At 38.7% G+C, this 14,876-nt stretch overlaps 1 protein-coding gene across 1 annotated transcript in view; it reads right to left on the reverse strand.

Moving 5' to 3' along the window:
• Positions 1–14,876, reverse strand: part of RPS6KC1 (ribosomal protein S6 kinase C1) — an 85,346-nt gene that overhangs the window by 6,584 nt on the left and 63,886 nt on the right. Inside the window, exons 12-13 of the mRNA XM_021547610.2 lie at positions 11,527–13,104; positions 11,166–11,255 (exon numbers count right to left, since the gene is read on the reverse strand). Coding sequence (XP_021403285.2) covers positions 11,166–11,255; positions 11,527–13,104 — 1,668 coding nt within the window. The remainder of the gene's footprint in view (positions 1–11,165; positions 11,256–11,526; positions 13,105–14,876) is intronic.

A 14,876-nucleotide genomic window follows, 5' to 3' on the forward strand; every position in this document is an offset into this window, starting at 1 on the left:
ATTAAAAAGGTCAGTTACACCTTCAAAATTAACATATATTTACAAGGTGACTGTTTAATGCTGACAGAACATATACTAAATACCACAGAGCTTTCATTATGCCTGCAATTTAGTTAGCCCTTTAGCCACCTACAGATTGCATTGTTCAAGCACAGCAACACCATACATTTCATGCATAATTTGTCTTTTCCATGCGTACATAGGCACTTTCGAGGCTTCTAGGCATTACAGTTATGATTTTTCTATTCTGGACAGAACTGAACAATGACAGACAGTAAAGCAAAGCACATTTAGAGAATTTACCATGGCCAGAAGAGCTGGACAGGTCAGAGTGGCCTAAAACATCCAGAAAAGCAGCACAAGGGAGGGTGCAGTAGTCTACTGCATGCCTTAGTTTTGCCTTTGAGAGTAGGATTTGTCTCAAGGCTAACCCACACCCTTTACTGGGATCCCTATGGGAGGCTTTTCACAATGGTCTCACAGAGAGACAGCAAATCTGCTTCCCACAGCATAACCACAGCCAGTAACTGTGTATGGCTACAGCCCAGCCCAAACTGTACATTGCTATAAAAAGTCGTTTCCCCCTGCATCCAACCCAACACTGCTATTGCTGCACAGGCACAAGGGACAGCAGGGAGGGGAGACAGGGGTGACAGTCCCTAGCCATACACACATACCTATTCAGTAGCATGATGCATGCAAAAAACTTGGCCTTCACTGACTCAGGCTTTAAGCTACAAAAATTATTAAATACAAACACACCACACTGTCTGCTCTAAAACAGGCAGAAAACCAGATTGCAATGAAGATGAAATCTTCATTTTGACTGTCAAAAAACTGCAGAAGCCGTACTAAAATAGCTTTGGTGGCAAAAGCCACACCAGCTCCCCAGCAGAGGACAACAATTAGCATACAGTCACATAGCTGTTGCTGTGAAAAGCAGTACAGCATGGGCAGAAAAATCCTGCTCATCATTTTATAGAGCTTAGCATGAGCATGGCCAAGGAGAGCTCCAGATGAGTCCCAGCCCAGGGTCAGGGAGAGGGAGGCATCACCTCAGAGCTCCCCAGAGGCAGGGAAGCACAGCCATGCTGAGCTCAGGGATGTGCAGCTGCCACACAAACTGGAAGAGGCTCAGCACCTCACAGAACTAAGCTCAGGCTGCTGTTGCAAGAGCAAGAAGGAAGGATGGCTCAGACTTTGTTTCTTGAGGTAGCACATCCCTCACACTGAAAAGCTGGCTACATTTAACAGCCTTGGAATAACCGATATGGCACTATAAGGGTACCACACATCAGAATTTATTCCACTCCTTACAGATTAATGCTCCTATCAGCATCAAGAAACTTTTACAAAGATGTAACAGCAACCATATGAGGAACCATATCAGGACAGTTACATGAATTTTTAAAATGTTGTAAGATCCCATCCAAGCACCCCAATGATGTTGAAATTACTGTAAATTGAGATAATTTGTGTAAAAACCAAAATGTGTTCTTGCAATTAAAGTCCTTCAGAAAGCCAGAGCTTCTAGGTAGCTATCTTCTAAAAAAAGAAAAAAAAACAAAAAAAAGAAAAAAAAACCTCAAACAAATAAAACCCCAAACAAACAAAAATAAAAAAACCACCAAAACCAAAGTTGGGCCTTTCCACATAAATCAGCTGGTGAAAGGTTTTCACCACTGAAACCTACTAAATGGAAATGCCTTTTCAGTTCAAGGGAGCTTTCTTTCCAACAAGATCTTTATTTCTAAATTAAATTACACACTTATTACAGAATAAGGACAGCAAAGCCAAGAATTAATAAGACTGACTACTACATTCTCAGTTCCATTAACTATCCCATATTGACACACCGTAAATTTTAGAATAATGCCACAGAAGGAAATAATCCATTTTTCCCAAAGGCGTTCAGTGGAAATGGGCCTTATGAGTTAGAGCCCAACTTAAAAAAAAAAAATAAATTACCTAAATGTGAAAAAAATACATCATTCAGAGCACAGGGAAAAGAAATTATACAAAAAAAAAATTTACTCAGTTTTGGTGATATTTTCCTTTATGCTGGCAATCAGAGATGCTGATCCAATTCCCTAAAGAACCAAAGTTACACTGCCTTCTTTCACACAACTGTTCATTACAGGAAGTAGCACTGATGAAGAAAATGGACATGTATAGAATAAGAGTCAAAAAGCAAACCAGAGTCCACTTCCTCAAAATCCAAGCTCATATTTTCAACTGGACAAACACTTTCAATACATGCCAAAACAAATGCCACTGCAGTTCTCTGACAAGAGCAGCACTGAACTGTTCCATCCACTTTTGGCCATGACCAAAATGACACAAGTGGAATAAATTAAGAACAGGCAAGTAACACAGATTTCTTCCAGGGCTAAAGGACTTTGCCTGGGTTCTCATGCACAAGCAGAAGCTGCATAACAAGTCATCTGAACCCACACAGAACACAAAATGGAAAACTCAGCTGAGGGCAACACCTGAGTCCCCTTCTTTACAAAAACTAAATTTTAGCTCAACGTCTTTCCTATTATGCAATATCTACCTTCCAGCTGCTTTCACTAGGTTCCAAAGTTTCCTTATTTCAAGTTAAAATAAATGTTTTCCTTAAAAAAATAATAAATTAAAAATCACTGTGTACACTACAAATAAACATGTTGTTTATATTTCCTTCCTTCGAACAGGTCTCGTGACTTCTGATGAAATACTGATCATAATAAGGCCAGGACACCACATCAATATTACTGCATTTTATCTTGACTAAACATCATGGGAAAATTTAGAAACTGTAGATTATGAAGTGCTTTTGAGGGACACAGAGTAGCTGGCTAATGTAATATACCACACAGGGCATATGCTTTTTTTCAAGCTTCAATACTGCAATAAATCTGAACTACAATATCTGCCTTCACTAAGAAAACATTTTCATCTCAATCCATCAGCAAAGTAATTTAGACAATAAATGGTAGTGACACATAAGCTTAAGTGAATAACATGGGGATATTTGTGCCAAATCTTTCCTCCATGAACCTTGAAATGAAGGACCTTACCCGGATTTGTACAAAAATAAACACGTGTACACATGTACACTGTGTTGGGGTTTCTAGGACTGGCAGAAAAACACATTCCTATCATCTTCTGATAGAAAATCAGAGAAATAATAAAGTAGGGTGAAAAAAAGTCAATAGCTCTTCCAACTTTACTGCAATTTCATTAAAGAGAGAGCTTTCCTCTTTCTCCCTTCCCAAAGCATGGCCATGACATCCAGCACCATGACGCACAAGTCAACATGAATGCTAAATTCCTGCACAAGGCAATTCCAACAGCAGCCACTGGGATAACTGAAGGGAAGGAGATTTGTAAAATGCTATCAGGTTTAGACTGAGACAGATGGTACAGGTAAACAGCTTCACTACCCGGCACTGTCCTCCTTCCAGAGCAGCTGGTCTCAACTGTAAGGCCATTTCTTTATGGTTTCCATACTTATCTCAATATTTGCATTATACACGGCAATACCTTAGTTCCTGATAAGAGAGACATAGCTGACAACATTCTGTATTTTAAACAGAAGTGCCAGTTCCAAAGAAAAAGCAGAACTTCCCCTCTCCTGAACACATATTCGCAATAAAGCTATCAATGGCAAAACAACTCTTATTTTCTCACTCTTTACAAATCAACTTGAAATATAAACCCTTCTTGCTGAAGGATTTCAAAGGCTTTTACTACCACACCTGCCACATTTTTTTCCAAACACAGCTTCCTCCAGGGCTGACAATGCCTCATGACCAGCACACGCAAACAGTAGTTACCATGGAAGAAGCCAGGCTTACAGGAGGCCTTAGACATTCACTGTGCAACTCAGGCCAGATGGCTCGTGAATCACCAAGAACAAAAACTTAATCAAACATTTTGTAGGATAAACAGTAATATATATTAAAAAAAAAAAATGCATCTCCAGTTAGCTCACAGAGAGGCTTTTCCCTTACCCCACACTGCAAGCAGAAACAGCATACTCTCAAGTATCATTTCTGCACTGATAAGAAAAAAGGAGACCCATCTGAACTACCATCAGGTGTCTGAAACTGTTCATGAGGAATTGGACTTTTTCAACATCCTGAAAAGAAACACAATGTTTTCCCCTTCTGTGACCATTAAAATAAACATTGCATGAAAAACCATTAGAGACCCTGGAAATTCTATTTACATTACACTCCCTTAATTTTAAAACATTACTGTTTTATCATATTTTGATATCTATATATGTAAAGAAACATTTGCAGAGAATCATGATTCCAACCTAATTCACTCTCATCAGACTCAGTCAGCCAAGATAACATAAGATACAGCCACTAAATAAAACATCCCACAAGCAATCTGGCCATAATGCTTTGCCTAAAATGCTTCAGCAATTTATAAAGCACAGTATTGAACCATCTATATTTAAGTATAAGAAGTTTATCATGGTCTTTAAACAATAAAGTAGTGAGGCAAGTCCAATGAACATTTGCTAAGATCAAATGGAGCATGAAAATAGGAGGTTTCATTTAAAAGTTATTAAAAAACACATGGGCATCTATGTTCCTCTCTGGAAAAAAAAAAAAAAAAAAAAAAAAAATAGAGAGAACAGTGTTTGTTCTTTTAAGCAGCCCAAGATGGAATCAAAACTTGCTCTAAAATAATCATGTGATGAAAGAGACAAAGTTTTATTACTGTTCTGTTATCAAAACAAAGCAAACACCAATTAACCACATAGCTAGCTCCATTTATTTTCACAAGGCATCTTGTATACTGACTTCAAGGTTTAGTCCCATCTGTAATATTAATACTTGTAATAACTATAGACATAAATAAACACAGGTAAAGTACAGTTTTCTTCTGGAGTTAGCAACTGGCTTTTATGAAAGCCAGACTAAAACATCAGATTTTTACAAATCAACAGCTTGGGTACATCTTACTGCTTGTTCTATTTAGAGTCTAAGAAAAACCACAAGATCATGTACTTCACCTGAAACACATTGTGTACTTACAAGCCTGAGATCAGATTTTTTTCAGAAAGTACCTGATGCTCTCTCAAAACCTGTGCTTTCAATTACCAACCCTAAGTTCATGGCATTCTGCTATTCTGGGAGCAGTCAGTTGTCACTGTTTTCTGTGGGACACTCTGGGGTCTTTAGAGAGCTGTCCCACTCCAAATGGTTGCTGTAAAACTGCTACCCTAAGCCTCACAGGAACTTTTTCTGCACATCCAGACCTTATTCACACCAGCCATGTATTTTTAATGTTTGTGTTTGATCCTGTTTCCTATTACCAGAGATTTTCAAATCAAGCTAGCCCATCCTTCTGATTTTTATGCCCAAAGCTCCTTCACCTACCCAGATTTTTTCTTTTCTTTTTAGGATAATCCTGAGACATTAATGTCACACAAAAATCTAGGACAGAGTCAGAGATAAAAAGCAGGAAGTCCACACTATAACCAAGAGACCAGCCCACCCCTCGACACCTCTCAGGGTCAATGGCACTTTAATCTACCACAGTTATTTTGCTTCTTAAACAATCTACTCAAATTAAATTACTATAATACAGAATAGCAGATTTAATGAGTGCCTGCAAACTCCTACTGAAAAAAACATGCACAAATAATATGCAGGTTTTTCTGCATCAAATGTCTATTTGGTAAACAGAGGCAAATAATCTTTTTCCTTATTCAGTAAATAAAAATTATAGCATGCAGGCTAACAATATCAACTAGCAATTTTTATTTTCATGCCATCTATTTTAGGTGACCAGCTGCACTTTGCATCTGTATTTTCAATTGTTTAAGAGCAAAAGTGACATCTTTATTTGGGAGTACAAATATCAGGTTGCACATTGAAACATTTTTCTCTTTTTTTTGGAACAAAATCCTTTACACAGATGTCTTCTTTTTGCTTAGGTTTTGCACTGTGCACAAGTAACAGCAGGTTACATAAAACAAAATTTACCATATATTTGTGTGTAGGCTTCTGTGAATGCTAGTTTGTGTAAATAAGACTTGATTATAGCACACAGCTTATGAAAGCATCAGAATAATATGATGCATTACTGATGGCCAGTTTCCTACTTACATTTTCTAGGAAGCTAAGCTCCCTTTGGCTTTAGGATCTCAAGCAGCAAATCTCCAGTTTTTAGTAAACACAGTCTGGTGAAAACTTGTTTAAACAAAAAAGAAAAAAGACTCTAAAGGCAGCCCAGTTCTGAAACCTCGTCCTCCAAAAACACTACAGGGATGCAACAGAAAGCATCCCTGCTGCTGGAACAAGAACTCGGGGAGTGTAAATAAAACATCTCATTCACACATCATATTTACACAAGATGTCAGACCAGCAAGCTGCTTCTACAACATGACACTTCACAGGTTAGACTGAAAAAGTACCTTAAAGATTTCTCCTCATGAGAAAATCCTCAACTTAAATCTGCTTTACCCGAAGACAGCCTTGACTAGGCAACAGCTGTAGACAATTCTGTCTTTCTCACAGGTATTAACCATAGTGAGATAGCTTTTTATAAAAAAAGTTACCAATTTTATTTTTTAAATTGTAACAGTCAAGAATGGAACACAATTATTACTGTATTAAAAAGTTAACAACTCTTTATATTTAAGATCACAATGTTGGCAAAACCAATACTTAAAATAACAGAAGGTGATAATTTGCATTTCAAAATTCATCTATCTTGCTTTTCTCTCAATTAGACCAAAACATGTTGATTCACAGGTTTGTGTGTGTGTGTGTGTGTTTCTTTTTTAAACTTATTTATAGAGCAGAATAATGGCCCCCCTGCTAGGCTGGCATTTGCTCAAGTTTCTGTCCATGTAAATTGAATCTGTTACTGGAATTTTCCCCCCTTCAGAATACCAAGGCACATTAACCAAGAGATAAAGAGATACATTGCTGATACAATCAGCCACCAGGCAGGTGGATAAATCAAGGGATTTTTTGTTAGTTTTCGTGGGGATTTTTTGGACAAATATGTGATAAGAGTTCTCAGGGGGCATGGAGAGCAAAGAGCTGTTTAAACAGAAGTGAATCATTCTCATCTGATCTGCTAATAACTTTGTATTCAGACATCAGCTGCTCAGCACACTTTTAAATGTTCAGAAAACAAAATTACTATAAAGAGGAGGAAAGTTAAAGGAAACAAAACACATTAACCTCACTATAATCACCTCAGCCGTATTAATACAGCAGAAATTCTCAGTTACAAGTGCTTAATTTCTTACTTAAAAGCAAATAGGTCATTCTTAGCCAAACCCCCACAGTTTTACTTGAAGTGGTGTTGAGTTTATATGTATGATTTATAACCTAACGTTTACCTTGTGAATTAGAGAAACAACAGAGTTATCATAGGCAAACAGCAAAGATGTAGTTTGGGTATTAATCAAAGTATAGCACAGACAGTACTTTTAAGCATCTGCTGAACCAGAGCTGGTTCAGGAACTTTTGGGTTTTTTTTAAATTGAGCAGAACTGTACAGCAGTAAAGTTACCCAGCCACACCAACAGATTCGGCAGCACCGTAACACACCGCGAGCTTACGAGCACAACTCTTGATGCGCAAATCATTACAAATGAGCCGCATCTTCGTCTCCAGCTCTTAGAGAAGTTAAGCAAACTGGGGGCAGCCAGTGCGACAGCAGCATCCATCAATGGTGCAATGCCACCTCCCGTCGGCAGCCGGGAAGCGCCGCTCCTGCAGCAGATGCTGCCCTGCTCCTCACTTAGGCACGATGCGAAATGACCATTGCTATTTCCTACACAACTAATTATACTGCTCGCAGCTTTTTCAACTATTCCCTTTCCTCGTCTTCTTGACGCTTCTGCATTTATAATCGTTGCAGTTGCTCTGTTGTTTTATATATGCGCTGCGTAATATCTTTTTGACATATGCATTCAAATTGCCTCTCTGGTTTTTCTAAGACAACAGGAGCTGAACAAGTCCCTGCACTTCCCCAGGGCAGGGATCTGATCACTGTTGCTGTACCCACACTGCCTAGCTTGATCTTAATGCACACTTACACTCTGATGCACAGAAAACCTTAAACACAAAATCCTACATCCTGCAAGCAAGTTCCACACAGGTGAACCTCTATTCTCCCTTGGCCCTCCAAAGCTTCCACACTAATACATTACTATCCCTATCCCATCCAGCAACTCGTTTTCAATATATAAATTGTAGAATTTAGACTTCATGTTTTTCTTCAACACATATAACAGCTTAAGATTTAAATACATCTTCATGCACTTCCCTGCAAATCACTTTACAACTTACACTGTGGAAAAGCAACATCTGATACCTCAACAACTGAAAAGACACAACTGTTTCAAATACATGTTTAAAATTTTCATATAAATCTGCAATACAATTTTCCATCTATTTTAAACTAAAGATATCCTGCAATCTCTTTAAATTTCATGTTCACCCTCCCCTTTTTCTGCCTCTAAAATTTGCTCCTCAAAAATCAATGCAGAAAAAGAACTGCAGCCCTAAACTCATCATCTGTTCTCAGTCTCCAACAGTAGACCCTAAAAAGCAATGTTTATTGACAGACACCTTCCCTTTCTTGCATACATTGAAAGAATGCGCTAAATTATTGAAATCAGGTAGAATACAAGTTATCATATCCAAATTTATTCCATCTCAAACTCTACTAAAAGCACACAGAAACCTAATCACAAAATTTTTACAAGCCAAGTTTCACTGCATCCTTCAGCAGGAAAGAAAAGGAGAAGGAAGGCTGACTACCCAGAGGCAGGGCAACACAGCACATAACCCTGAAAACCAGGAAAATTCAGAACAAGATAAAGACTCACTTTGAGTCACTTTAGACACTGTTTTTTATTACGTTGAGAAATCTTAAGACCTGATAAAATTTTGTGAAGATAATTGTTCACCTCTACAAAATTATAGCATTTCCCTCAGGAAAAAAAAAAAAAAAAAAAAAAAAAAGGCAATACCAAGTTGTGAGAAACACTTATATAAAAAAGAAACTTAAAAAATAATAATAAAACCTCAAAACTTGTTCCCAGTGTACTGAACAGAAGCACAAATAATTTCAAAATCCTTATTCCAAGAAGCATCTTGAGAAGCAATGCTTTCATGATAAAGGGGTTGCAGGGACACAGTACACTCCTCAAAATGAAAAAAAAATTATCATCCAAATGAAGCCTTCTTTCCCCCTGTAATACTGGAACCTAGAGAAAGCTTATTAATGTGATTATTTCTTTTAACACTGGTCTAAAGTTCTAAAGCCACATTTACCAGCAGCAGTAGCCCTAAGAAAACTGCTGTGGACACAGCTATACACCATTACTGAACCATTCCTCATAACAGAATGACACTTGGCTCCAAAATATATTTTGTGCTGCTAAATTATACCAAGTATTATCTCCTACTAAAAATTAAAATGTTACAGCTACAATAAAGTACAAGCATGCTTCACAGAGATAGCACTAAGATCAAGTATGAAATGCAAGAATCATGGAGCGGTACCAATTCATCCACCTTGAATATATCTAATACTTGCATTTGCAAATGTTCACCTTGCACACACACACAAAGAAAATGCAGCCTGGGGTAGGGCAGAGAGGGGAGGACAACTTGAGTAAAAAAAGCCCGGATGGGTACCACACCTGTGCTGTGAGGTGGAAATAATGATGGTGTGGAAAACTTTATTCTTGCATTCAGGGACTTCTAAATATTATTTCAACTGCTCCCTAAACACTTAATTACTGCAAGAGCTGGCTGGTTGGGGCTTAGGGGGCAAAAAGCACCTCTCTTTGGATCCTCATTAAAGTACAGAAAAATTAAGCTTTGACTTTCACAGCTCATTAATGATGACAGGGTGGGAAAATGCTGCACTTCCATCTTCGCTAGAACTCAACTGGGGAGCGCTTTGTTCACGGGAAACACCTTCTCTAACAGGTTGTCATACATGTTGGCAACCAGGACAGCCATCTATTTAACAAACATAGAAATTGCTGGGATTCCCCAATTATTTTGTTCTTGAATAAAAGTGGCATGAGGGTAGAACGAAGGTGTTGGATTTACTTCGATAGGTGAAAAGAATTATTTTCTGTAATATTTGCCCTTTTGACTTGCATAGAAAAGATGTTATTTTTCATTTATCTCAAGAAGTTGACATTCAAAGTTTGTTGAGACCCTACCAACCTTTATTCACAGAGGCATTTCCTTGCTGCATTTCACTTGCAGAACAAAAGCACAGAAGAAACACCTGATGCCAAACTAAATTCAGAACTTCCATGGCTGGCAACTATTATTCTAATTTTTTCTAAACACATTTGCAGACTCTGAGCTTGAGGACTACCTGCATGCCAAGTTGCAATGCCTGGCCAGACCACGCACTCAGCAGAAAGTTATGTTGGCATTTCAAAGTTGGAATGAAAATATAGTAATTTCAACTCTAAACATAGTTTTTATAAGTTAACTATGAAATTTTTAAAATATGAAGCTGTATGTGGAACACCTGATTTTTGGCAGTCACTGCCAAAAATCACAGACCACTATATTAGCAGAAAATAAATTGGAAACAGGAAAAGAGGGAGGGCTCAGTTTCAAGTGCCATCCTTGCTATAAGATCCCAAGAGATATTGATTTTATCACCCTCAGGACTGATGAAAGCGGTTCTAAGGAAAGAGCTCTCTAAACTATTTCAAAGCCTCTGTAGCAAATCAAAACTGTCAGAGGCATCTCTGAGCCTATTAGGGTTGTATTTTTCAAACTTCGGTGGTTCTTCCCCCACCACCCATGTCCTTTGCATGAATAAATTTTTGTATTTTTAAGGGTCTTAGTGCCACCTTTTCATTTACCAAGATGTACTCACACACAGGAAAAAACTGGAAGAAAACAGAACATTCCTAACTTGCTCAAACAAGACATTCAATACAATTACACGTTATGGAAATGACATAACAAACACGGCCACAGTTCAACAATAAAGCAGTTATGATTCCTGTAGCTTTTTAAGACATTAAGAAAAAGAAGCAAAGAAAACTCAGATATTGCATGATCTCAAGCCGTATGCTACAGAGACTACATGAGAAAATGAAAGCTGCAAATCTACTTTCCAAGTGAAACGTTGTAGGTGATTGCTCTAACCTGGGGCACAGTACATTCTCTCTATGGCATCGTTGTCACAGGAATCTTCAACCTCCCTCCACCTGCTAAAATACGTTAGCTGAATGTGTCCTAAAAACAAAACGACAGGAGAAATCAAAACATTTTTCCCTTCCATTTTCTGCAGAAGTGAACTGTAATTACTCCTTTTGTAGCTAAAAACAGTATCATTAAGAATAATGGCATCATTAAGTACTAGAAGCTATTACTGGGGGTGAATTTGCTGCACTGATAATGAAGCTCTAGACAGGAAATGAAGATACTAATTACAAGATAAAACGCCTACTCAGTTAATTGGAAGCAACAGCGAATAAAAAGAAATGCATTTGCAAAAGTTCCTGACCTCTATCATTCAATAAGATGTTGTTTGGGTTCAAATCGCGGCACACAATTCCTTCTCTATGTAAAGCATCAAGGGCTACCACCATTTCAGCTGCCCATCTTTGAATGCAATCCTCCGGGATATTAAACCTGGAGGTTAGCGCTAATCTTTCATCGAGGTCCTGAAAAATTTGATGTATTTCCTTCTGCCCTGCTCCTGCTACTTTGTCTTCCTTCTCTGGTGCAGTCTTTTTACTTTCAGCTGCTGGTGACATAGCTGAGTCCGTCTCCTCTTTCCTGCTGTCTTCAGTTTCACTGGAAAACAGTGACACTCCTTCATTCCTTAGCACGTCTCTGTCCAAGCTAACCTCTGGAGCACCTGAGATCGGGTTGGAAACACATGAACTTTCTTCTTTGCTTGTCATGTTTAAGGAGCAGGCCCCAAGCTCTTGGAACAGAGCCCCATCTTCTGAAGCACCTACCTCTTGGTCAGAAGTAAAGAGGGTCCCAAGAGCTCCCTGAGCGACACCACTTTGCTCACGTGCTTCCCTGTGGGCAGGATCGCCCACTTCTGGTGCCACAGAATTTGGCTCTTGATCAAATGCTTTGCATGGCTCTGCAGAATTATTTAATTGCAAGACATCAGGTGTTTCTAACAACTTTACTTCTGACATGTCCCTATCAGATTTTGTAAACTTTGCTGGCCTTGTCACAGCTGGCTCCTCTGTTTCATCAGACATGCCTGGTAAGTTTATTAGGAGATCAGGCCTTCCTTCATCAATGCTATTCACATCATCAAAAGCAGCATCCTTAAAGGAGATAACTGGCACAGAGTCATTTGAACCCCTGCTCACAGTGTCATGAGCTTTAACACCCATTTTGCTCTCCAGGGCATCCAAGCTTCTGTCATGATCTGGGACAGAAAACAATGGCTTTAAAGGCTCTGATTTCAGGTTATATAATTTTTCTCCAAACTCAAGCCCCAGGAGCTCACTAGTGCTATCTTTGCTGTCTATCCTGAAGAGCTCCATGGGGCTGTTCTTGGATCTAGTTAACGAGTCCAGTATCCTTGCAGGGCTGGCTATTTCTGACTCGGCATCGTCGATGAACAGCTTTCGTTCCTGAGGTGCAATCTGGGAGGTGAAGCTGTCACTGCCAACAACACTGCACTTCTGCAAGGAACTCCTCTCTTTGGTATGCAGCCCTTCACTCTCTGCTTTAGCCACTGGTTCCTCATTTAGGGAGCCAGAGTCAATTTTTTCCTGCCCATATTCATTGCACAACGTTAAATAACTAGTGGTGCACTCTTCTTCTGAGCTGGATGCCGAGTCCATCCACTTGGAACTTTCCTGACCATCTTCCTGGTTGCTGCTGTCATCCTGAGAGCTTGGTGTCAGGCTGCTCCTCAGTGGGACCACCTTCAGCATGCTCTCCCCATAGCTTTCTCTGGAATCAGTGCTGCTACCAGTTTCTTTAGGAGTAGGTGTTGGTTGCTCCAGGTAAATTTTAGTTGAACTGGATGTTCTGGATTCAGGAATTTCAAAGCTCTCTTCAGGACTTCTGTTTAGGAACTTACTGACGTAAGACCACAGTTTCCCTCCTGAAAAAAAAAAAAAGGCAAAAAAAAAAAAAAAAAGAAAAAAGGGAGATCTCTTAATTTCACTCAAAAAACACTTTTTTTTTTATTATGAAACACGAAAATATCATCACTGTCACTATACCCTTATGTCCACAGTTATTTGGATCTGCTACCCCAGCAGGAAATAATTACAGCAACCACAATTTGCTTATCACATAGATTTGTATTATTACATAAATATTTAAAGAGCTGCATCCAAGATTCAGCTGCTGCTTTTTTGTTTTTAAACTTCAGTAAAGTCTCATTTCAGAGTGTGCCTCAAGCTGCAAAGTGGTCACTACTCTCCACCTGCTGCCTCAAAAGCAAAAACTAGGGAAGATCAACTTGTTTGGTGCCCATCACCATCTCTGCCTACACTGAATAATTCTGTATAACAGCTTTAAACTCATCAGCAATATTAGCAAAAATGGACTGAAAACTAAACTGCAAGTTCAGTAAGGTAAATTACCGTATTAGCAGGGTATTTTAAGGGTCTGTGTCTGTCTTTGAGGAAACTGGTGGTTTTAGTTAAATATTGATATATTTCTTCCATTAACTTTAGAATTCAAAAAAAGCTTTTTATGCTTTGCTGCACCACACTAAGATTTATCAATACTTCAAGTTACAGAGGCAAACAGCTCCTTCACAGCATCTAAGTTATATGTCCAGAAATAAGTTACATTTGAAAAATACAAACCAGGACTCTTCATGTTGCCAAATGCTACACATATTAAAAAAAGCTCACAGACTTCAAAACATAATTTTAGCAAAATAAATCAGGAAGTTTCTGTACCTCTTACATGTGACAAAGAATTTGGCTTAAAGCTAGCAAGTCTCCTTTGATAACTTAGGAAGAAATGCAATGTCAAGACATTTCAACTTAAAAGACTGTACAAAAATGCTGGAAAATGCAGGAATTTGAACAGAATCTTTGTAAAAGAAAAAATAAGTATCCATCCCACTGGGCATCTGCAAAGTTGGTGGGTTTTTTGTTGGATTTTTGTTACTTATTTGGATAAAACAGAGTTTTATATTTTTCCAAAATACATTCTTTAACACTTTGGAGTTTTTTTAACACTCTCTTTATCAGGCAAAATTCCTTTAAAAAGTACAATAAAAGAAGAAACTATTTATCATTGCCTAGGAACAGATTTTCTATACTCCCAGGTATTTCAAATAAAACTTAGCAAAGACAGAAAAACCTTGACACTTTAAAAAATTAATTTGAATAATATAATGTGAAGTTTTCCTGCCCTTCATCCCCCTGGCTAAGACAAGACTTGTTTTTCAAGGGGAAAAAGTATCTCACTGGTTGTGGTGAAAGTAAGTATATTAAAAACACAAAGAGGGAATGCTAACAGCTTGAGTCCAATGGTAAAAACGAAAATTTAGGTTAATCCATTAATTTAGGTTAATTAATGATTTCTGCCCTAAGTATAAACAAAGTTAGCACCAGATCAGGATGACCCTTGCCATCTTCTAGAATGCCCTGAGAAAGGATGCCAGGGAGCAAAGGGATGCAATGCTCACAGAGAAAGGAACAAGAACTGCTATACTGACCACACTAAACAGAAGCACTTTAGATGCTTAACCAGAGGTGCATTCAAAACGTGCAGCCCAAAGTGTGCCCTGCCACAGCCCCTGGGTCCCCCCAGCAGAGCAGCAGCCCCCAGCCCAGCGCTCTGAGCCAGCCTGGCACAAGTGACCCCAGGCCCTGTGCTGGGGACACCGAGGGCCCAGGCCCTGCCAGGGCT

The sequence above is a fragment of the Lonchura striata genome, chromosome 3 (genome assembly GCF_046129695.1).
Source record: "Lonchura striata isolate bLonStr1 chromosome 3, bLonStr1.mat, whole genome shotgun sequence".
In the NCBI taxonomy this organism is placed as follows: domain Eukaryota; kingdom Metazoa; phylum Chordata; class Aves; order Passeriformes; family Estrildidae; genus Lonchura; species Lonchura striata.